The sequence below is a fragment of the Cricetulus griseus genome, chromosome 5, assembly GCF_003668045.3.
Source record: "Cricetulus griseus strain 17A/GY chromosome 5, alternate assembly CriGri-PICRH-1.0, whole genome shotgun sequence".
NCBI lineage: Eukaryota > Metazoa > Chordata > Mammalia > Rodentia > Cricetidae > Cricetulus > Cricetulus griseus.
This window is the reverse complement of record NC_048598.1, coordinates 99110456-99135155: the sequence shown is the minus strand read 5'-3', so window position 1 is coordinate 99135155 and position 24700 is coordinate 99110456. Positions and strand designations below refer to the sequence as shown.

The 24700-nt window shown below is 46.1% G+C and overlaps 1 protein-coding gene across 2 annotated transcripts in view; it reads left to right on the top strand.

Moving 5' to 3' along the window:
* LOC100773614 (cytochrome P450 4F2) overlaps nt 1-22887 on the top strand; it is a 53905-nt gene extending 31018 nt beyond the window's left edge. Inside the window, exons 9-12 of one of the 2 annotated variants that reach the window (XM_035445587.1) lie at nt 19241-19374; nt 19466-19530; nt 22292-22374; nt 22716-22887. In XM_035445587.1, coding sequence (XP_035301478.1) covers nt 19241-19374; nt 19466-19530; nt 22292-22374; nt 22716-22887 — 454 coding nt within the window. Of the gene's footprint in view, nt 1-19220; nt 19375-19465; nt 19531-22291; nt 22375-22715 lie in introns of both variants that reach the window. The other variant, XM_035445586.1, reaches the window with a different exon arrangement.
* The last annotated feature ends 1813 nt before the right edge of the window (nt 22888-24700 follow it).

The window sequence follows — 24700 nt, the reverse complement described above, 5'->3', positions numbered from 1 at the left end:
GTGACCGCGAACCTGGCCTGAGACCCCGGATACTTGAGTTTTCGGGGGTCTAACAATACCATGGCCCATCCCCCACTAACCTTATTTTTTTTACAGAGACTGGTTCCAGCCAAAGACGGTACGGTTTTCCTTGCTTTCAGGGAATCCTAAGACAGAACACGGAATTCGTGATTCCATGATGGGCACCCCTGGTAGGTTGAAGGGACCCCCCTAAGACAGGTGCAGTCATCTGTCCCAGTGCAGAGACACAGGTTTCTTTTTATTAATTTAAGAGAGAGGTATTTGGGGGATCAAATAATTCTGTTATGGAATATTTTGGGGCCCAGCCTCCAGCTCCTGAAAACAGGGAGCACCTGAAAGCTCTGGCTCACCATTGTATTGTTAATTGCCAGTAGGGCTACTATTGTTTACCATGGCCTCAGGGTAATATGCCTCCTAATTTGCATCTCTGTGGCTTAAGCTTTGAGTAGGCCCATGCCTGGGCTGAGGACACTGCCAAGTGACCAAGAGTTGTTTAGGTTGCTTGAATCAATGGAATCACTTGATGTTAGCTATATACATTACAATAGATGCTTCCTGATGTTGTCCTGGCCCTTGGAGGACTATTTAAATGGACTTCTCAATAAACTGTGACTGCTTGGCATCAGCTGGGAGCCCTCCTGAGATGATATAGTGCTTCCTGTCTCATCATTAGCGTCATTGGGTAATTAAACTTCCCTAGTCCACACACCTGCACTCAGAATCGGACCCGGGTCTGTACAGCTGACTCCGTTCACAGTCCTGAAGACAGGAACAATTGGTGGCGAAATGTGGGGCTGAGTACGGGGGACAGATATGATGGACACCGCAGAAAAATAGAAGAGAAGCAGGCACGGAAAGAAGTGATCAAGTGTGGTGAGTGAACAACGCTAGATCAGGAGTAAAGTTGTATATAACTGTAAATATGGGACTAAGAAGTAGCAAGCAGGTGACGGTGCTGTCAGCGAGATTTTGAAAAATAAAGGAACAGAACAGAAGATTTTGTAGAATTTGTAAAGCAGATATGGCCTGAGTTTCCTGAACATGGGAATATAGATTCCAACTTATGGAATGAGGTCGGATTGAGAATCCGACAGCATTATTATGAACAGGGGCCTGAAAGTGTATCTACAGATACTCTTTGGTTATGGACAATTGTAAGGGAGAGCTTAGAATTAGGCACTAAGCTACAGGGGATATCTGCCTCAGAACCGGTTAGCAGGGTGATGAGGCCTTCCATGCCTACTAAGGAAAGACCAGGAAAAGAAGCATATGTAGAGAAAGGTACTGGGAAAGGTATGAGGAGAGAGTTACTGAACACCAGGGCCAAGAGTCTTCACCTCTCTCATTTCCGACTAGGAATGCAGATGAGCAGAGACCTAAAGGCAAGATGCAGCAAGAATTAAAAGGCTTGAAAGACTTAGTGGAATCCTTCTCACAAGAGGTGAAAACCTTGCAGGTTTCCTCAGGTCAGGGAAAGATGCCTTTGTCTGCAACTGCTGCAAACACAGATCAGCCCAAGTTGCAAGCATCCCTCAAGCCAGGACAGGCAGCTGCAACAGGGCAGATGTCTCCAGTGCAGGCTATCGTTAGAGAGGCAGCTGACAGAGGAGAGGATGTACAAGGGTTTTCAGATGCTCAAGGGAACACAAGCAGAAAGCATGTGATACAGTTCAAAGAACTAAACAGCTCAAAGAACAGCTCAAAGAACTAAAGATGGCCTGTGTCCAGTATGGACCATTGGCGATTTTTACCCGGACGCTGGTAGATAATATGGCTGTAGAAGCTCTACCCCCAGGGGATTGGAAGCAGATAGCCAAAGCCTGCCTGTCTTGGGGAGATTATCTGTTGTGGAAGACAGAGTTTGCAGAGCAGTGTCAGGTCGCAGCTGAGAAAAATAGTGCCCAAGGACTTCCTGTTTCTTATGAGATGTTCGCTGGTGAAGGGGAGTACAAGAATATAGATCAGCAGTTAAATTTTGAGATATTGGTGTACACACAGATTGGTGCAGCAACCAAAAGAGCTTGGAATAAACTTCCAGCTGCTGGGGCGCACTCGGAGGATTTGACAAAAATCAGACAGGTGCCAGATGAACTGTTTCAAGACTTTGTCTCTAGACTAATGCAAGCGTCGTCTAGAATAATGGGGGATACAGAGGCTGGACTTTTGATGGTAAAGCAGCTAGCTTATGAGAATGCCAACGTGGCATGCCAGGCAGCTAAAGCCTCACAGGAGGAAGGGTGACATAGATGAATTCATTAAGATTTGTGCAGATATTGGACTGGCTTACACTCAGGGACTGGCGATGGCAGCCGCCCTGCAAGGGACTTCAGTTAAGGATATGTTGTTTCCGAAGAAAAAGCAAGATACAGGGGAAAAGAAAGGCATGAAGCCTTCTGGAGGTTGCTTTGGATGTGGTCAAAAGGGACACTGAGTTAGGCAATGTCCTAATGAAGGGACCAGCTCCCCTTTCGGCAGCCATAATGGCCAAACACCTGCTTCTATGACCTTGTCCTAGACACTAGAAAGTCAGATGCCTGCCTCGTGACAAGGAACCAATCAGAAGTTAGCTGGTGGTGCTATGCTTTACGACCCTGGGTGTGCTTTACGGACAAGCATGCACAGCAATGACGTAGAGAGCATAGCAACCACCCTGGGAGGGCCTATGGGCCATAACAACCAGTTGACCAATCAACACAGGGCAAGCCCTCCAAGCCTGGAGGCACACCAATCCTGAACCTGTTCATACCCCTAGACACTCCCCTTATGCTGCCCTATAAAGATCTGTGCACAGCGGCTTCAAACTGTCTTTGCTAGCCATCCGCCATGGTGGGTGGGTCAAAGACCGGAGCTAACATGGGGTTAGCTTGTTAAACTGCAATAAAGCCTCATGCAATTTGCATCAAGCTTTCGCCTCCATTCTGTGATTGGGGTGGCCGAGGTCCTGGGCTAAGATTCTGGAAGCCTGGGCTTTCCGAGGGTCTTACACTAACAGCAGAGAGAATAGGGAACTGGGTCTATGCCCAAGGTGTATGCAGGGTAGGCACTGGGCATACGAATGTAGATCTAAGAGAGATGCCCAGGGAAATCCCCTGCAGGGAAACTACTATGGGGGCCTGCCTCAGGCCCCGAGACAAATCAATGGGGCAACTCAACCGAGGTTTCCTGCCCTAGAAGGTCTGTACAGGACCTCTACAGAGCTCCAGCAGGGAGTGCTGGATTGGATCTCTGTTTAGCCACAGACGCAGTTTTAATGCCAGAGATGGGGATATCAGTGTTGCCCACTGGTGTTTATGGTCCTTTGCCGAATGGGACTGTTGGATTGTTGCTAGGGAGGAGTAGCACAACTATGCAGGGAATTATTGTTGCTCCTGGAGTGATTGATGGAGTTTTGGTGATAAGTTCAGGACAGAGGCTTGCTCAGTTGATTTTGCTTCCCCAGGTGAGGACTAACAATCAGGTTAAAAGAGTTAAGAGAGGAGATCCTGAGTTTAGTTCTTCTGATGCCTATTGGTTGCAGGCTATCGGTCCTCAGCGCCCAGAGATTACTTTATATGTAAATGGCAGGGCCTTTTCCGGCCTTTTGGACACCGGTGCGGATAGGTCAGTTATTCCAGCCAGTCAATGGCCTACCATGTGGCCTAAAATGGCGACTATTACGAAGTTACAAGGGATTGGTCAGAGGCAGAATCCTGAACAGAGTAGTGATGAGCTTTATTGGAGAGATGATGAAGGTCATCAAGGGACTTTTCAGCCGTTCATTGTTCCTCATTTGCCTGTGAACTTGTGGGGCTGAGATGTTACGGCCTGGATGGGAGTGTACAAGTGCAATTGTTGCTAATCAGGTATCTCAGCAAGGATTGTTGCCCCATCCAGGAGGGGGCCAGGACAGTGAGAGGAATGTTGTTCCCGCCTTAGCCAGCGGGAGACATCCCAATGCAGGGTTAGGACATTTTTAGCAGAGGTCACTGAGAAGCCTGCACTCCATGAAGATCCTATCATATGGAAAAGTGATGAGTCAGTATGGGTAGGGTAGATCAGTGGCCTCTAACAGAAGAAAAAATACAGGCTGCTCAGCAGTTAGTGCAGGAACAGCTGGACAGTGGTCATATTGAGCCTTCAAATTCCTCATGGAATTCTCCTATTTTCGTGATTAGAAAGAAACCAGGGAAATGGAGGCTGATACAAGATTTGAGAAAAGTTAATGAAACCATGCAGTGGATGGGAGCATTACAGCCAGGATTACCCATTCATGCAGCTGTACCAAAGGGTGCTTATAAGATTGTTGGAGGATTAAAAGATTGTTTTTATACTATTCCCCTGGTTCCTCAGGACTGTCATAGGTTTGCATTTAGCATTCCTTCAGTTAATTTTAAAGAGCCCATGAGGAGGTAACATTGGAAGGTTTTGCCCCAGGGCATGGCCAATAGTGCAACTTTATGCCAAAAGTTTGTGTCTCAAGCTATACAAGTGGTTAGGGACAGATTTCCACAGGTCTAGATTGTTCATTATATAGATGATATTTTGCTTGCCCATAAATGTGAAGAAGTTCTGCTTGAGACATATGGACAGCTACAGCAGAGTCTTAAGAGAGCAGGCTTAGTGATTGCTCCAGAGAAGGTACAGAGACAGCCACCTTTTCAATATTTGGGTCATATGTTATATCCTAAAGAGATTAGAAAAGATAGCTTACGGTTCTTAAATGATTTTCAAAAATTAATAGGGAATATTCAATGGTTACACCCTTTTTTAAGAGAGCCTACTGGTAATTTGAAACCTCTGTGTGATATTTTAAAGGGAGATAGTGATCCAAATTCACCTAGAAAGCTAACAGAAGAAGGTAGATGAGCCCTGCTACAATTGGAGGAGGCGACTCAGCGTCAACAAATACGTTATATTGACTATGCAAAGACATGGGAGGCTTATGTACTCCCCACAAGGTATAGTTCGACTTCTGTTCTGTGGCAGGAGGGACCATTACTCTGGCTACACCTACCGGTCTCACCAGCCAAAGTATTAGACCCTTATTTTGAAGCAGTAGCCTGCACAGTACAAAAATGCCATGTGGAATCTAGGAAGTATTTTGGCAAAGAGCCAAATATAATACATGTCCCTTATACCAAGCAACAGGTTAATTGGTTGTTCCAAAACAGTGATTCATGGATGATTGTCTTTGCTCAGTTTTCAGGGAGAACTGATAATCAGTTTCCAGCTCATGGGCTGTTGCAATTTACACTAATGCATCCTTTTATATTTCCAAAAATTGTAAAAAGCAATCCTGTAAAAAATGCTATGTTAGTTTTTACTGATGGTTCATCCAATGGGAGAGCCGCCTATATTATTGATAGAAAGAAATATGTGGAGCAGACAACTAGGGCTTCAGCTCAAATAGTAGAATTGTGAGCTGTTGCAATGGTCTTTCAGCTCCTAGTAAATAATTCATTTAATTTGTACACTGATAGTCATTATGTCTTTAAGGCTGTCCAGGTAATAGAGACAGTTCCATGCATAGGGTCTAGTAATAGTCAAGTCAAAATGTTATTTGAACAAATTAAAAATGCATTTCACCTGAGAAAATTGCCATGTTTGTGGGTCATATAAGAGCCCACTCGAACCTTCCAGGGCCACTAGCTGAAGGAAACATATCTGCAGATGAACTAACGAAACTAGTTGCTCTGTCTCAGGTAGAGAGAGCAAGGCAGTCTCATTTTATAACTTTCACCATCAGAATAGCAGGAGTTTGAGAAAACAATTCGGCCTAACCAGAGAGACTGCTCGCCAAATCATCAAACAATGCGGAGTGTGCCCACAGTATCTGCCTGTGGCTAATTTAGGGGTGAATCCTCGAGGCCTGATCCCCAACCATTTATGGCAAATGGATGTGCCTCACATCTTGGAGTTTGGCAGGTTGAAATACGTGCACTGGGCAATTGACACGTATTCAGGTTTCTTAATGGCCATTCAACAAATAGGAGAGGCCACCAGACATGTTATAAGTCACTGTTTAAGATGTTTTGCTTACATGGGAGTGCCAAAAGTTATAAAAACAGATAATGGGTCTGGATATACTAGCAAAGCTTTCCAGCAATTTTGTGCTCAATGGAAAATTGATCACAAAACAGGTATTCCTTATAATCCCAAGGACAAAGAATAGTAGAGCGGGTCCATAGTGCCCTAAAAACACAGCTGAAAAAGTTAAAAATGGAGGAGCTGTGCCCTCAGTCTCCACATGATGCGTTAAACCATGCACTGTTTATCTTAAACTTTTTAAGTGTGGATGCCAGTGAGCAATCTGCTGCAGACAGATTCTGGCATGATGGAACTCGAAGCAAATTTCGCTTAGGTCAAATGGAGAGATCCATGTGCCAGGCAGTGGAGGGGACCCAACCCCATAAATATCTGGGGCCGAGGGTGTGTCTGTGTTTTCTCGAAGGAGGAGAATGAGGCACGCTGGCTACCGGAAAGATTGGTGAGATGCGTGGAACAGAGGAAAACGGGACCTGGGCCCACAGGAGACCATCTGAATCAGCTGGAGTGAAACACTGGACCTGTTTTTCCCGAACCTTGAGGACATTCGACCTACAGCTGGAGGAAGAAAGAAGACACACCCAGTTCCAGTTTCGAGATGCTTTCCAGAGTTCCAGCTTTCCTACAGATGGACTACATACACCTCTGAATCAGTGAGTGCTCATTCCGGAGCAGGCTAAGAACTCTACAACACACAGCTTGCTTTCTTGCCACAAACAGACACACAAAACTGTTTTGCCAGTTTTCCCATTGGGAAAAAGGACCCATTTAGGACAGTCGGATACTGGCATAAACCAGAATGGCAGAAGCTCCTTCACAATGCTTAAACAAGATGAAGGGACCAGCTTCCCTTTTGGCAGCCATAATGACCGAACACGTGCTTCTATGACTTTGTCCTAGACACTAGAAAGTCAGATGCCTGCCTCGTTGTCCCGCGCCCGCTCTGTATTCCTCGCCAGCAAGAAATACACGCAGGACACTCGGATCCTTCTGCAGACAAGCTTTAATGCATTTTACCAGAGTGGAGACTGAACAGAGACTGAGCAGAGACACTAAACTAAGAAAACCATCCCTTATAAAAGGCTGACCAGCCGCCTGGGACGTATTACCCTATGAATGGCTTCAGCTCCTCAGGCAAAAATGAGCCACGGGATAGGCAGAGATCAAAGGAATGGAGATTACCCAGCGCCTGTGAAGTAATTCACACCTTGGTGTCTTCAGGCAACATTATAATGCAGGAACCGGCTTCCTACATATCCCCCTTTTTTTATTAATTAATGAAAAGGCTTTATATTATTACAAGCAAATAGGTCACCCATATGTTGAGGGATAGAGGTAGAGGTTGACCTTCCCAAAATCAAACATTAAGACTGTGTACGGGAGTCACCATCAGGCTGTTAGCTTGACCCGAAGTACTCCCGACCTGTCCTCTGCGTTTTTCTGGGAAAGGGAAATTCTCAGGGCAGGTAACCCTTATGCAGGTCAACGTACCTCCCAGAGAAGCCTGCATAATAGGCAACTCTGTGCGATGCCTATGCTCAGCATCCCTCTTTGGGGCTGCACAAAACCAGACACTCTACCCTGTGCAATGAGCCTAGGCTCCGGGTGTGCAAGAGCTGTCTGGCCGGCGGCCTATTGCTTAGCCAAAATATAAGCGCTTGGATGATCTCTTGGTTTGAGCCCTGGAGCTTACATGCCAGTCAAAAGTAACAGCAATCCGCAAGCGGCTGCATCAAACAATTATACCCACCCCTTTTCTCACAGACCAGCCAAAAATAACAGCAATCCGCAAACGGCTGCATCAAACAATTACCCCCACCCCTTAATCAGTTGCCATCTCTCCGCCAAGGACAGGAGTTAATCTGGATAACAATAGCGGCTCTCAACTCCCGGGGGTAGAGGGTGGAGTTCCGACTTTTGAAGGTCTGTAGGGGCTCTTTAGGTTGAGTCTTTCTGGGATCCATAGAGGATTTTCTTCATCCTGTGGAAAAAACACAATATCGCTCCCCTGGATCTTATGAGAATAGGATCCGGGCCTTTCCAAAAATCAGTTAAGATATCTTTCCATTTTACCATTTCCTTTTGGCCTTTTAGTTTTTGAGGTGAGACGCTTGGCCTCGGTATGGCCCCCAGCGTTAATGTAAATGAGGCTTTAAAGCCCCAGGCATTCCAGGCCTTTAAGAAGTGTTGAATAGCAGGCATGGCCTTTTCCCCTATCAAAGACTGGGAAAGCCATCTGTAATTTTCTCCGCTCCTCTGATGGTAAGAAGGAGTCGGTTCCAAATAGTGGGTGTGCTGATAGAAGTACACCCGCTGAATTAACAGGTGATGGCCTCATATTTGTTTTTACTTTTGGCAGCTCCTCCTCTAGCTCTGCTTTCTTGTTAGAGTCTAAAATCTCAGAGTCTGAGCTGCTCAGCTCCAAGGCTTCCAGTTTCGTTGCAGGGCAGAGGCTAGGTTCCGAGTTCTCATCTCTCCTAAATTTACCGGGGTGTGACCGGCCATTCCCCATTCTTTCTCCCTCCTTCTCTGTCTCTCCCTCATCCAGCTGAGCTGTTCCTTTTAAAACTTTATCTCTTGAGCTTTTAGAGTTATCAGAGCTATTAAGATTTAAAGCTTTATACACTCCCTTGTCAGTAGACATTCCAGGAGGTCTTTTTTTCTTATTTGTTGCTGTATACACTCCCTTGTCACTAGACATCCTGGGAGGTCTTTTTTCTTATATTTTATTGTTAGGTGCGCCCCATCTCTCACCATATTCGGTTTCTGATATGTAATTCTGGACTTCTTTAAGATTGCTACAACAGTGAGAAAAGTCAAAATAGCTCCTAGTAAAAGCATAGAAGCCTCTATATTAACCTCCCAAGCCAAAGTCCAGAAAAATCATACCTCTCCGAATTTCTCTCATTACATTCGGTTTCTGATATGTAATTCTGGACTTCTTTAAGATTGTCCCAAGCCAAAGTCCAGAAAAATCATACCTCTCCGAATTTACCATCCTGCAGTTCTGAATCCGCCTTGTAGCCAAGGGGTCTCCGCGGTGCTGGAGATGTTAAGCTTCCCGGGTTTCGGCACCATATGTCCCGCGCCCGCTCTGTATTCCTCGCCAGCAAGAAATACACGCAGGACACTCGGATCCTTCTGCAGACAAGCTTTAATGCATTTTACCAGAGTGGAGACTGAACAGAGACTGAGCAGAGACACTAAACTAAGAAAACCATCCCTTATAAAAGGCTGACCAGCCGCCTGGGACGTATTACCCTATGAATGGCTTCAGCTCCTCAGGCAAAAATGAGCCACGGGATAGGCAGAGATCAAAGGAATGGAGATTACCCAGCGCCTGTGAAGTAATTCACACCTTGGTGTCTTCAGGCAACATTATAATGCAGGAACCAGCTTCCTACACCTCGTGACAAGGAACCAATCAGAAGTTAGCTGGTAGCACTATGCTTTATGACTCTGGGTGTGCTTTACGGATAAGCGCACAGCAATGACGCACAAAGCATAGCAACCACTATGGAGGGCCTATGGGCCATAACAACCAGTTGGCCAATCAACACAGGGCAAGCCCTCCAAGCCTGGAGGCACACCAATCGTGAGCCTGTGCGTACCCCTAGACACTCCCCTTATGCTGTCCTATAAGATCTCTTGGTGAAGGGACCAGCTTCCCTTTTGGCAGCCATAACAGCTGAACACGTGCTTGCCATAAACCTGCCTTGGTCACTTAGAGGTCAGATGCCTGTCTTGTGACAAGGAACCCATCAGAAATTAGTCACTAGAAAGTCAGATGCATGTCTCGTGACAAGGAACCAATCAGAAGTTAACTGGTGGCGCTATGCTTTACGACCCTGGGTGTGCTTTACGGACAAGCGCACAGCAATGACGTAGAGAGCATAGCAACCACCCTGGGAGGACCTATGGGGCATAACAACCAGTTGACCAATCAACACAGGGCAAGCCCTCCAAGCCTGGAGGCACACCAATCCTGAACCTATGCGTACCCCTAGACACTCCCCTTACGCTGCCCTATAAAGATCTGTATGCAGCGGCTTCGAACGGTCTTTGCTAGCCATCCGCCATGGTGGGTGGGTGAAAGACCCGAGCTAACATGGGGTTAGCTTATTAAATTACAATAAAGCCTCATGAAGTTTGCAGCAAGCTCTCGAATCTGCTTGGTGATTGGGGTGACCGTGGTCATGGCCTGGGACCCCGGATACCTGAGTTTTCCATGGGTCTAACAAAGACATGGACAAAAGACTTTTTAGTTAACTTTCAAAGACTGGTATTACAAACCTGATGTTAGAACTTTGGACTTTGAGCAAGAAATAGAAAAGTTTCAAGGGGCATTGAGTCCCAGGCAGGGAATAAAGAAAAAAGGTTTAGAATTGTGAAATTGTTCACATCCCATAGATGAAGAGAATATCTTATTGTCTTTTGATTGTATTGTAACTCACCCTAATGTATGTTCATGATGGAATTGTTAATGTCTGTGATCCTGCTATATGTGTTATGCAAATGTTATTAGAAACTAGAAATCAGAGTTCATTCTAACAGGAATGTAACATGCAATTTACAAGCCTTAGGACAGAAGTATGTTTTAGGGAGCAAACTTTAATAAGGTCTGTATCAGAGGCACTAGAGGCATTGCCATGCAGATTTTAAAAGGCCATTTTAACCTTTACATGTCTTCATCTGCAGGAGAAGGTTTGCAGCCATGAGAGCTGAGGTGTTATTCTCCTGGAGGTTTCTTGCTGAAATACCATGGCCCATCCCCCACTAACCTTATTTTTTTTACAGAGACTGGTTCCAGCCAAAGATGTACGGTTTTCCTTGCTTTCAGGGAATCCTAAGACAGAACACGGAATTCGTGATTCCATGAGGGGCACCCCTCGTAGGTTGAAGGGACCCCCCCAAGACAGGCGCAGTCATCTGTCCCAGTGCAGAGACACAGGTTTCTTTTTATTAATTTAAGAGAGAGGTATTGTGGGGGACCAAATAATTCTGTTATGGAATATTTTGGGGCCAGCCTCCAGCTCCTGAAAACAGGGAGCACCGGAAAGCTCTGGCTCACCATTGTATTGTTAATTGCCAGTAGGGCTACTATTGTTTACCATGGCCTCAGGGTAATATGCCTCCTAATTTGCATCTCTGTGGCCTAAGCTTTGAGTTGGCACATGCCTGGGCTGAGGACTCTGCCTACTGCCTATGTGACCAAGAGTTGTTTAGGTAATGCTTGATTCAATAGAATCGCTTGATGTTAGCTATATACATTATAATAGATTATTGCTGGTGTTGTCCTGGCCCTTGGAGGACTATTTAAATGGACTTCTCAATAAACTGTGACTGCTCAGCATCAGTTGGGAGCCCTCCTGAGATGATATGGTGCTTCCTGTCTCATCATTAGCGTCATTGGGTAATTAAACTTCCCTAGTCCACACACCTCCACTCAGAATCGGACCCGGGTCTCTATGGCTGCTCCATTCACAGTCCTGAAGACATCGGTCCAGAACAGCCTAGCCATAATATTTTCTGGGCATTAGGGTGTCAGCAGGAGGTGATTGAGCGAGAGAAGGACCAAGATGAAGGACAAGGCTGAGACTCAGGTTATCAGAGGCAAACAATTATCTCTGCTATACGTCATCACTTTGATCCCCATTGTAATCTCCTTATATGTCCATCTTCTCTCATCTTTGGATTCTTCAGTGCTTTTGTGAAAACAAAATTTCTGTGGTTAGTAAACCTGACAGGCATGGCATTTTTGTTGTTGTGTTTGGGTTGGGATATCGCTGTATTGCCTGCATGGTCTCCTGTGCCCAGTTTTAAAAGTTCCCCCTGCCTTGGTCCTTCATGTCTGGGACATAGAACCTATAGAACAAAGTGCTGGGCTCTTCTGTAGCGCATCCAGTCATGGCGTATTGGCTTTCTCTACTGAAAAGATGGTGAGGATGGAAAGCAGTCTGTTAAGCACTATGGCCAGTGGGTGTCTCTGAAATTCCCACCCTATGGCTGGAGGGGGCTTCTCAAGATTCTCAAGACAACATCTATGACTGCGAATGTCTTTTGGGCTATTATAGACCGGAGGAGACCTAGGATTACTTGTGGTGTTTAAATAAAAAAGGGATACTGGATGGCTGGGCATGTAGTTTAAAGATAAAGCTGTTGCTGAACATTGCTGAAGCCCTGTGTCTAGAACCCATGCACTGTGTTGAAAACACAACTGGGAAGGTGTGTGTGTGTGTGTGTGTGTGTGTGTGAGAGAGAGAGAGAGAGAGAGAGAGAGAGAGAGAGAGAGAGAGAGAGAGACAGAGAGACAGAGAGAGAGAGAGAGAGAGGGAGAGGGAGAGGGAGAGGGAGAGGAGGCAGATAGACAGAGACACAGGCAGTCATAGACACAGAGAGACAGAGGTCCTTGTGCTCACAGATAAGCACTAAGGGAACCGGAATATTGGTACACCGGATTGTTCCTTCAAGGGGATGAATGCACAATCTATTATCTGCCCAGAAGGCTGGGAGAAGATGTGCACTCTAGCCTGGCTGCCTGCATGCTATCTGTGTGGCAGAAACTGCACTGAACCATCCCCAGGACCCATCATGAGGCTTGTTTTTCTCTGTCAATCTATAGAGCCCAATTTTATGGAAGGTGTCACGTGGACTCTACAGAGAGTTTCAATGTAGTCTGATCTTTATTCCGCTTACTTTGTTCCTGAAGGACTTTTATTGTACACACAGCATTTTCACCACATTTGTGCTGTGCTAAATATGCTTAAATAAGCTACTTGGGGTCAGACTTACAAAGTTAGAACCAACACCAGCTACTTAGTTGTGTTGAACCCAAACTGCCACTTTTTTTTTTTTTTTTTTTTTTTTTTTTTGGTTTTTCGAGACAGGGTTTTTCTGTGTAGCTTTGGAGCCTATCCTGGCACTTGCTCTGGAGACCAGGCTGGCCTCTAACTCACAGAGATCTGCCTGCCTCTGCCTCCCAAGTGCAGGGATTAAAGGCGTGCACCACCAACGCTGGCCAAAACTGTCTTCTTGCTTCTCTTGGATCATCACTCTGCTGCCCAAGGAAGTTGCAGAGACCCCCCCACAGGGAGGAACTCCTAAAGGAGATGGGAAAATATTTTGCTTCCCTTCTTCATATTTTAAATGTTCTCAGTGTCCCAAAACCCATTTGTAAAATAAAGTACTAAAGGGTTGCAAGTTCCACCAACTGGGGACCAAGTATTCAAATACATGAGCCTATGGGGGCCATTCTCATTCAAACCAACACACTGGGGGAGGGTGGTCAGTTTCCCTGCTGGTCTCAACCTCTGATTCCCAACCCACTCTCTCCAGCCTCTTTTCTACTATTGCCTACTCACCATGTGGGCCTCAACCACTGTGTCCTAAAGTTTGTTTGGTCTGGACCTTTTATCTGTGGATCTGACACACTGACCCATGAGAATTCTTGTGTGGGGCTACAGTTGGCATCCAAGGTTGGATGGAGCACCTTGTAGAGCACCGTGTGCCAGCAGCTTGACTCCTTCTTTGCAGAGAAACTCCTACATCAGCTTTGTAGCATTTCCTTCAGCTCTTACTTGAATAAGGTCTATTGTGTTCTAAATATGTGGGTTTTTTTCCATCTGCCCTAACAGACACAGCTTCTGATCCCTTTGAATCAGTATACCCTTTGGAGTAGTCACCCTTTTAGCATTTGTAAGAAATTCTGCCCTAGCTGGAGGAGGTGCTGGCGATTGCAGACTGGTGGTTAACTGAAGGAGTTCATCTATGCAGCTATGGCATATTCACCAGGGTTCCCTAAAGGAACAGATCGGATAGAAAATGCATTTATATGTATTTGTGTACATATAGGTTAAAGGGGGATTTATTAGAGTAGGTTACATGTCGTCTGGGTAGTTCAACAATGGCTGTCTACAGTAGTTGCTCAGTCCACAAGACTGGATGTCTGAGCAGCTCTTATCTGGTGCTGGAGTCCAGGAGGATTGGAATCCTGAAGAAACCATCGAAGGAGTTTCTCAGCATCAGGACAGCTGAACTCGCCAGCAAGAGTGAGGGCAAGCAGACAAAAAGCAAAAGCGTCCTTCTTCCATGTCCTTTTATGTGGCTGTCACCACAAGGTGTGGCTCAGATTTAGGGTGGGTTCTGACCTCAAATGTCCCAAACAGGAAAAGTCCCTCCCAGACTACCCAGCTGCTTGGGCTCTAGTTGATTCTAGATGTCAGGTCCAGATGATAACCGACATTATCCATCACACATGGAGAAGCAGTGGAGTGACCCACTGCCCTGTGGGAAGACTCTCGTTCATGCTCTGTGAGTAAGTCCAGTAAACTCATTGTTCCTGGGGGTGAACTTTGGTGGAATTGTGCTCTGGGTTCTTTATAAGGAAGGAGTAGATGCTGTTTACATACCCTTGAGCAACAAATAGAGGATCCCTCAATTAAAAAAAAAAAGACAAAGGAGGCATATTCAAACCACAAGGACATGTGTTCATTTATGTTCATAGCAGCATTATTCGTAATAGCCAGAACCTGGAAACAGCCTAGATGCCCCTCAACTGCAGAAAGGATGAAGAAACTGTGGTACATTTACACAATGGAGTACTACTCAGCAGTAAGAAGCAATGATATCCTAAAGCCTTCCCTTAATTTTGCTCTCACACCAGCTAATCTATTATTTGCAAACTGCTTCATTCCATATCGATTCCGTATTTGGGATCTTAAATGTCTCATTTTCTGCTCAGAACAAACAAGTGAACTTTGAGATTCTGCCTAGGATGAGGACACAAACGACAGAGTGAAGAGTGAGTCTGTGGGTCTGAACATGGAGGACGCTCCCTCTGCTGGCCAGCCTGAGAATAGCAAGCTCTTAGGTCATTGGTTTAACCTGTCTGTGAGGGACTTGCTGGGTGTTTGGTGGTAAGTCTGTGACTGTGTGCACGTGTGCAGGTGTATTTATAATGTGTGACACGTGTGTACATGTAGACATAAATGTGTAAAGTATGGAGGAGGCTTTTATGTGTGTCTGTTTGTGTGTATGTGTTTACATACTGTGATGGTTTTTAAGTGTGTATATGTGTTAGGTGTGTGTACATGTGTCTGTGGCATGTGTGGTGTGTATTGTGTGGTGTGTGTGTGTGTGTGTGTGTGTGTGTGTGTGTGTGTGTGGCATGTGTGGTGTGTAGTGTTTGTGTGTGTGTGTGTGTGGTGTGTGTGGTGTGTGTGGTGTGTATAGTGTGTTTGTTTGTGTGTGTGTGTGTGTGTGTGTGTGTGTGTGGTATGGTGTGTGTGTTGCAGTAGCTGGAGTTTCTGTCAGAGCCCTCTGGCCCTGTTTCTTTACCCGACCTTTGCAGTGCAGGCTGCACACCCCAGACCAGCAGCCCTCAGGAGCAACCTGGGCTATGTCTCAGTTCTGAAGATTGGCCACAGTTGATTATGTATCAAAACTCCAGGAATGACTAAGGTGTACTCAATGCTGGCTGTCTCCCAGAGCCCCTCACTAGATCTCAGCCCAGGTGGCCACTGTGCAAACTTCCTTCCACACACCACCTTTAACTCCTGCCTCCCCTTCCCATCCTACTTCCCCACTGCATTGCTGGGTTCCAGAGGTTATCTTTGGACACCTGGCAGTTAAATCCTTGTCTAATAAGGGTCACCTCCAAAAGGAGGATTTGAACTTCACTCTTTCTTTTTCCTCACAATGTTCTCCTTATTGGGATCTGAAAGTCACACAAACATGGTGACTGGCTCAGGCATACCCTGAGGTAGACGACCATGCCCTTAGGAATGTGAGACTCACAGAAAGCAGCCTATTTGCTCCCACAGCTGGTGAATGACAAAACCAGCTTTGTATACGGTTACCCAATGCCCAAAAAGACATTCACAGCTTTTTCAAAAGGTCTATAAAGGCAAAGGATGCTCAGTGTGTGATGACAGTTACCAAGTTCTCTGATAAGTGTGTGACAGGGACCCAAGAATCCCACCTGGTAGCTATATCTTCATTCTATCACAAAAGTAATGATGGCAAACCCAGTCTTGGTGCTGGCTGTCTAATGGGGTGAGCGTGGCTTTAATTCTCCACTCAGTATTAACATATTTAATATTTACCCCAACCCTGTTTCTTCTGATGACTATGAAAAAAGCTCAGCACAGTGAGTGGAAGACTCGTGGCCCCAAGTCATAGCTGGTGCTGATGGTGCCATCAAATCTGTTCCCACACACAATACTGTCTGATTCTCACAAGTCGCATATAGGGAGTCCTACTGTGTGTCAAGCATGCCACGTAACAGGTTCCTTTCTGAAATATGAATGATAGTTGTACAGAATAGTACATGTTGTTTGAAGAGCTAGCTACACTTCATATAAGAAAAGGGGCTGAGGAGATTGCTCTGCCTCAAATGAAATCTGCTTCTAGGTGGAGACATGCTCTTGTCTCTATCTTTAAGGGTTAATCCAATTGGGTGGGGCAGGAATCTGGCCAGAGGCTCATCTGAAGATAATGTACTGGACTTTTCTACTCCTTTCTAAAGCTCCCCTCTTCGTTGTGTGCCTGCCTGCCACCATATGGCTGACTGTCATGCCAGCTTGGCTCTTCCATTCTGCTCCTCGGCACAGCTTTGAGACTGACAGTTGTGGGCCTTGGGGATTGCCTGTGAAATTCTAATAAATTATCCCTAATCTTCCGCTTGAGTCTGTTATTTGTCCTTGAGTCTCTGTTTATTAGTCACTCTGCTGTTGCTGGGATAAAGAACATGGCCAAGGCAACTCACAGCAGAAAGAATTTATTTTGGATTATGGTTCCAGAGAGGTAGAATCCATAACGGAGCTGGGGAGGAACATGGAGAGCTCACACCTTGAACCACAAGCACCAGGGAAAGCAAACTGCAAGTAGCAGGAGCCTTACATTCTCAAAGCCCATCCCTAGTGACATACTTCCTCCAGCAAGGCCACACCTCCTAAGCCTCCCCAACAGCACCACCATGTGGAGGACAATGGTATTGAACTGCTAGATACTATGGGTTCTCAAACAACCACACTTTTAATTTGGGTTTTCATATGATGACTCTTCAGGGGCTCCCCAAGACCTCCAGTAATGTTTCTTCCCTGCCTTTTAAATCTTTCATTAGCAAACAAAGCAACAAAACCAACGAAACAAACAAAAAAGCCAAAAAACAAACTGTTCTTGCAACCCTAGAGGGTATTACACTTGCTTGCAAACATATGAACCTGGGTTCAAATCCCCGGAACCCATAAAAAAGTCATGCACAACAGCACATATCTATAATGTCAGTACTCTTGTCGGAAGGGAGGTGCAGATAGGAGAATGCCTGGGAGCTACTGAGTCATTTAGCCTGGAGTACACAGCTGTGAAATCATCAGAGACTCTCAAAAAGATGGAAGGACTGATTCCCAAGGCTGTCCTCTGCCCCCCAAGGCTGTCCTCTGGCCAATGTCATGGTACTCTTCTGCATAGATCCATATGCTCAGGGTTCCTCTAGACGTCACCATCACATGCCTGCTCCCCACTCTCCACCCCCACCCACTCATATCCAGATCAACCTAAGCATTGTTCCTTCAGCTGGACTACTGATTCCTGGAATCTGACCTGGGGAATCCATCACTGGGCTGCATTCTTTGCTCCTGCTGATGGATCCTGTCTCTGTCTACACTCTGGGCTGCATCACAGTGGGATATGAATTTTGCTGCACTGTCACTGGTAGACTGAGGAAATCCTGGAGCCTCCCAGTTTGGTGCCATGAAAGACCTCACCAGAGAAGTTCTTTTATCCTGGGGACAGCACCTCATGTAGAGACTTGAAGCTGGTCACAAGGCAGAGAATAAGCGGGACAATGATATCATAACCTGGTCCCATGACATTCAAGGACTCAGAAGTTGGTTCTGCATCAGTACATCCATAGGACACACTGACAGGTGGGAGATTTAGAGTCAGAAAAGGAAGGCTGGGTTAAAGGATGCATTCACTCTAGAACCTGAATGAGGACTAGGACATACCTGGTTGGAACTGAGGTACAGGGCTATAGATCCAAGGGAGGAGAAGTAGAGGTGGTGGAAAAGGGTGGAGACAAGAGATGGAGTATTGTGTGACTTTTCTTGGGGAGATGGGAACAAATTCCTGTTTGTCATTCTGGGCAACAGAGAAAAGAAAAGATTTCATGAAAGGCCAGTTTAGCCAAACAGTGATTTACTAGAATTTCTCACATCAGTATGGACGAGGGTTATTTACAGCTATACCACGGAAAATTCTACCCTAATGTGGATGGGGACTCAAAAAAGCTGCATCCTGGAGCTCCTAGAGAATCTCTGTCCAGCAGATACTAATTACCCTTTCTTTAACCTTGAGGATCTTTTAGGTTTCAGGAAATTTCCTGAGACTTGTGAGTTGTTCATACCTTAAGCCTTATAAGTTTGTGTTCCTCCTGAGTCTTTTGGAGTTCCCTCTGGGAAGGAATGTCTTCTTTTACACAAGTTTGGTACACTTGTGTAACACTTGAGTTAGAGGGGAATTGGAAAGAGGAGAGGACTCGTAAAGAGGAGAAATAGTGAAGATAAGGTGTGAGCAAAAAGGAGAGGGGGAGAGTGTAAGAGAAAGAAGGAAGAGTGATGAGGATGGGGAGGGGAGGAACAGAAGGAAGAAGGGGGACAGAAGGAAGGAGAATGGAGAAAGGGACAATATGAAGAGAGAGAGGATGGAGAGTTGGCATGGGAAGGAGCAGGTGGGAACAGAGATTGAAAAGAAGTGGGGAGGGAGGGGGAGGGAGGGAGGAACTCAAACAGGCAGCAGAAACAGACAGAGCAGGCTGTTAAAGAAGGGCAAAAATTATGTCTTTACTTTCCATTGCTTAATTCATTTTTTTTTGAGTCAGGGTTTCTCTGTGTAGCTTTGGAGCCTATCCTGGCACTCGCTCTGGAGACCAGGCTGGCCTCGAACTCACAGAGATCTGCCTGCCTCTGCCTCCCGAGTGCTGGGATCAAAGGTGTGCACCACCAAAGCCTGGCTTTTGAGTTCCTTTTTATGGTGAACATTTGGATGTGTTTAAAGCTTCTAAAGATACCTGGCTAAATTCTCCCCACTACATTCCTACTGCTCTTCTTTCCCTGGGGATGTTTTAACACTGTGGGCAACACAGGGCCTGATGATCTCTGTTCCCTCCTGGATAATCATGTGACGTGTTCCTCAGGGACGACCTGGCCCAGCTGCCCTTCCTCACCATGTGCATCAAGGAGAGTCTGCGGCTGCACCCTCCGGTCACAGTCATCTCCCGCTGCTGCACCCAAGATATTGGGCTCCCAGATGGCCGGGTCATCCCTAAAGGTGCCCAGGGGACAGGGAAGGAGGGTCCTGGGCACACAGCAGGGCTGTTCAGCAGCAGCAGGCTCACCCTCCTTACCCCACTTCACCACAGGTGTCGTCTGCATCATCAATATTTTCACGACCCATCACAACCCAACTGTGTGGCCTGACCCTGAGGTGCTGTAAACCCCTCCATCCCTCCATTCTTTTTCCTTACAGTGGTCCAGCAGAAGGAGCCGGTTTAGCCTAGGGAAATCAGCCCTTCCCTTCCCTAACCACACACAAGGCTCTTTCTCTGGCTGTGCTGGGATGTCCCGCGCCCGCTCTGTATTCCTCGCCAGCAAGAAACACACGCAGGACACTCGGATCCTTCTGCAGACAAGCTTTAATGCATTAGACTGAGCAGAGACTGAGCAGAGACTGAGCAGAGACTAAGCAGAGACTAAGCAGAGACTAAGCAGAGACATTGAACTAAGAAAACCATCCCTATATAAAAGGCTGACCAGCCGCCTGGGACGTATTACCCTATGAATGGCTTCAGCTCCTCAGGCAGAAATGAGCCACGGGATAGGCAGAGATCAAAGGAATGGAGATTACCCAGCGCCTGTGAAGTAATTCACACCTTGGTGTCTTCAGGCAGCATTATAATGCAGGAACCGGCTTCCTACATATCACCCTTTTTTTATTAATTAATGAAAAGGCTTTATATTATTACAAGCAAATAGGTCACCCATATGTTGAGGGATAGAGGCAGGGGTTGACCTTCCCAAAATCAAACATTAAGACTGTGTACGAGAGTCACCATCAGGCTGTCAGTTTGACCCGAAGTACTCCCGACCTGTCCTCTGCCGTTTTTCTGGGAAAGGGGATTCTCAAGGCAGGTAACCCTTATGCAGGTCAACGTACCTCCCAGAGAAGCCTGTATAATAGGCAACTCTGTGCGATGCCTTTGCTCAGCATCCCTCATTGGGGCTGCACAAACCAGACACTCTACCCTGTGCAGTGAGCCTAGGCTCCGGGTGTGCAAGAGCTGTCTGGCCGGCGGCCTATCGCTTAGCCAAAATATAAGCGCTTGGATGATCTCTTGGTTTGAGCCCTGGAGCTTACATGCCAGTCAAAGAAGTAACAGCAATTAATCAGGCAGCATTATCGCAGGCGGCTGCATCAAACAATTATATCCACCCCTTTTCTCATAGACCAGCCAAAAATAACAGCAATCTGTAAATGGCTGCATCGAACAATTACCCCCACCCCTTAAGTAGAGACAATCGCTCCGCCAAGGGCAGGAGTTAATCTGGATAACAATAGCGGCTCTCAACTCCCGGGGGTAGAGGGTGGAGTTTCGACTTTTGAAGGTCTGAAGGGACTCTTTAGGTTGAATCTTTTTGGGATCCATAGGGGATTCTCTTCATCCTGTGAGAAAACACAATATCGCTCCCCTGGATCTTATGAGAATAGGATCCGGGCCTTTCCAAAGATCAGTTAAGATATCTTTCCATTTTACCATTTCCTTTTGGCCTTTTAGTTTTTGAGGTGAGACGCTTGGCCTCGGTATGGCCCCCAGCGTTAATGTAAATGAGGCTTTAAAGCCCCAGGCATTCCAGGCCTTTAAGAAGTGTTGAATAGCAGGCATGGCCTTTTCCCCTATCAAAGACTGGGAAAGCCATCTGTAATTTTCTTTGCTCCTCTGATGGTAAGAAGGAGTCGGTTCCAAATAGTGGGGGTGCTGATGGAAGCACACCCGCTGGCATTTTTGGCCGTGCTGTTTCTTTCTCTAGCTTTGCTTCCTTGTTAGAGTCTAAAATCTCAGAGTCTGAGCTGCTCAGCTCCAAGGCTTCCAGTTTCGTTGCAGGGCAGAGGCTAGGTTCCTCATCTCTCCTAAATTTACCGGGGTGTGACCGGCCATTCCCCATTCTTTCTCCCTCCTTCTCTGTCTCTCCCTCATCTAGCTGAGCTGTTCCTTTTAAAACTTTATCTCTTGAGCTTTTAGAGTCATTAGAGCTATCAAGATTTAAAGCTTTATACACTCCCTTGTCAGTAGACATTCCAGGAGGTCTTTTTTTCTTATTTGTTGTAGTTTTTTTTTCTTATATACACTCCCATGTCACTAGACATCCCGGGAGGTCCTTTTTTCTTATATTTTATTGTTAGGCGCGCCCCATCTCTCACTACATTCGGTTTCTGATATGTAATTCTGGACTTCTTTAAGATTGCTATAACAGTGAGAAAAGTCAAAATAGCTCCTAGTAAAAGTATAGAAGCCTCTATATTAACCTCCCAAAATAGTAACATTCCCAAGCCAAAGTCTAGAAAAATCATACCTCTCCGAATTTTTCTCATTACATTCGGTTTCTGATATGTAATTTTGGACTTCTTTAAGATTGTTACAACAGTGAGAAAAGTCAAAATAGATTAACCTCCCAAAATAGCAACATTCCCAAGCCAAAGTCCAGAAAAATCATACCTCTCCGAATTTACCACCCTGCAGTTCTGAATCCGCCTCGTTAGAGGGGTCTCTGAGGTGCTGGAGATGTTAAGCTTCCCGGGTTTCGGCACCATATGTCCCGCGCCCGCTCTGTATTCCTCGCCAGCAAGAAACACACGCAGGACACTCGGATCCTTCTGCAGACAAGCTTTAATGCATTAGACTGAGCAGAGACTGAGCAGAGACTGAGCAGAGACTAAGCAGAGACTAAGCAGAGACATTGAACTAAGAAAACCATCCCTATATAAAAGGCTGACCAGCCGCCTGGGACGTATTACCCTATGAATGGCTTCAGCTCCTCAGGCAGAAATGAGCCACGGGATAGGCAGAGATCAAAGGAATGGAGATTACCCAGCGCCTGTGAAGTAATTCACACCTTGGTGTCTTCAGGCAGCATTATAATGCAGGAACCGGCTTCCTACACTGGGAGATGTGGCTCATTGTCTCTTTCAGGTCTATGACCCCTTCCGCTTTGACCCAGAGAATGTCAAGAACAGGTCACCTCTGGCTTTTATTCCCTTCTCTGCTGGGCCCAGGTGAGGCCAGAGGGCTTGAGGTGATGGGACAAAGGTTTGGGGAAGATGGAGAAGGTGAGAAGTTGGGACAGTCGGGATCTAGGTCTCATTCCTGCATCTTCGAAGGTTAAGTAAAGATGTTCAGTACCGAGACTGGTTAAGTCCAAGAACCACAGCCCTGTGCTGATCGGTTCATGGGATACAGAATGTGGATGGAAACGAGGGGCCCCAAATAAGTTAGTTCCTCTTGGAGGGCTGCCCCTCCAGCTGGCTGACCAGGTGGGTAGGATACCTAGGCCAGGTTTCAGTGATAGGTGTGTCCACCAGGACACAGTCAAGAGCCCCACCCAACCCTCCCGCAGGAACTGCATAGGACAGACTTTCGCCATGAACGAGATGAAGGTGGTGCTGGCCCTGACACTGCTGCGTTTCCGCGTCCTGCCCGACGACAAGGAGCCCCACCGGAAGCCCGAGTTGATCCTGCGTGCAGAGGGCGGGCTGTGGCTGCGGGTGGAACCTCTGAGCTCACAGTGACCCCTTACACTTTGATGGACCATGGCACCCATCCACCTACCTCTGCAGATCCCAGAATACGCAGATCTATCGCCTGTGTGGGAGGCTCGCACGCGGAATACAACAGGAGACACCAGAGGACAGCAGGACATCAGCGTTAGGGTCTGGAGTGAGATGGAGCTAATTAATGTCCTTGGACCGCGACCACTGACTTCCTCTGACTGTTCACAGGCCCTGCTTTGTCTTCCAGCATAGCAGGACCTACTCCCTTAGACAATAGAGAAAACGGGAGTGTCAGGTCAGGATGGGGGCCAGAATGGAGCTCAGGAAACCTTTGAAACTGAGGTACATTTCCATTGCCTTGACTTCCAATCTAATCCCAATACTTCTCTTATTTTGGATTCTTCAATGTTTGTGAAAAAACTAAATTTCTAGGTTGATTAAACCTAACAAGCCAGGCATTTGCTCTTGGTTTTTATTTTGATTTTCTTGTTGTTGTTTGAGTAGAAGTCTCACTACACTGCCCTAGATGCTCTCAGATTTCTACTCCTTTGTTTATTTTTGACTGTTAATGCCTCGTTTTATTGTTTTTCCTGTCATTCCTTTGGGTTTTTTTTCTTTTATCTCTTATTGACAATAGATTTTTTTTAGTGACTCTTTTTTTTAAGATTTTTATTTATTTATTATGCATACAATATTCTGCTTCCATGTATATCTGCACACCAGAAGAGGGCACCAGATCTCATAACAGATGGTTGTGAGCCACCATGTGATTGCTGGGAATTGAACTCAGGTCCTCTGGAAGAGCAGTCAGTGCTCTTAACCTCTGAGCCCTCTCTCCAGCCCCGACGATAGATTTTTAAATTTTATTTAACTTTATTTTAAATGCATTGGTGTGAAGGTATCAGATCCCCTGGAACTGGAGTTAAGACAGTTGTGAGCTACCATGTGGGTGCTGGGAGTTGAACTCAAGTCTTCCAGAAGAACAGTCAGTCCTCTTAACTGCTGAGCCATCTCTCCAGCCCAGACAATAGATTTTATTTTCACACAATATATTCTGATTAGGTTTCCCTTCCCCCTACTCCTCCCTATCTTCCCTCGCACCTGGCTCCACATCCTATCTGTCTCTCATAAGTAATCAAGCAGAAATATAAACATACAATAAAAAATAAAGTAAAATAAGATAAAACATAATCAAATAGGAACAGGGAAAACAACCAAATAATAAGAATCAAAGAAATAGTACAAAAAAAAAAAAAACCCTCACATACAGATGCAGAGACTTACCAGTGCAAGCTTTGAGCACACAGACGCGCGCGCGCGCGCAAAACACACACACACACACACACACACACACACACACACACACACACACACACAACACACACACTCGCACAGAGGAATCCCATAAAAACATAAACCTCGGAGTCATAATGTATACGCAAAGGACATGTAAGGGGAAAAACGCCCTGACTTAATATTATAAAACAAAGAACCTCCAAAGATCCTCTTGAGTTCCTTTTGTGGTGGCCTTTTCTCTGAGGAGCCTGGAGCCTGCCTTTGACAGGGGTAAATTTTCTCAGTGAATCTAAACTGCTAGTCTTCAAGGGGCCTCTGTCTCAGCCTTCCAAACAGCTGGAACTATAACCTACAGGACACTGTACTGAGCTAGCCCTAACTGCATGCAAAATTGAGGACAAAGGGGTTGGGGGAATGGGTGGTTGTTTTAAGACTTTTCTGGGGGAGATTCACCTCAAGTAGTGTACCAAAGACAGACCAAAGAATCTGCATAGTGAACTAATGAGTCTGTTGACACCACTTACAAGGTGTAGAC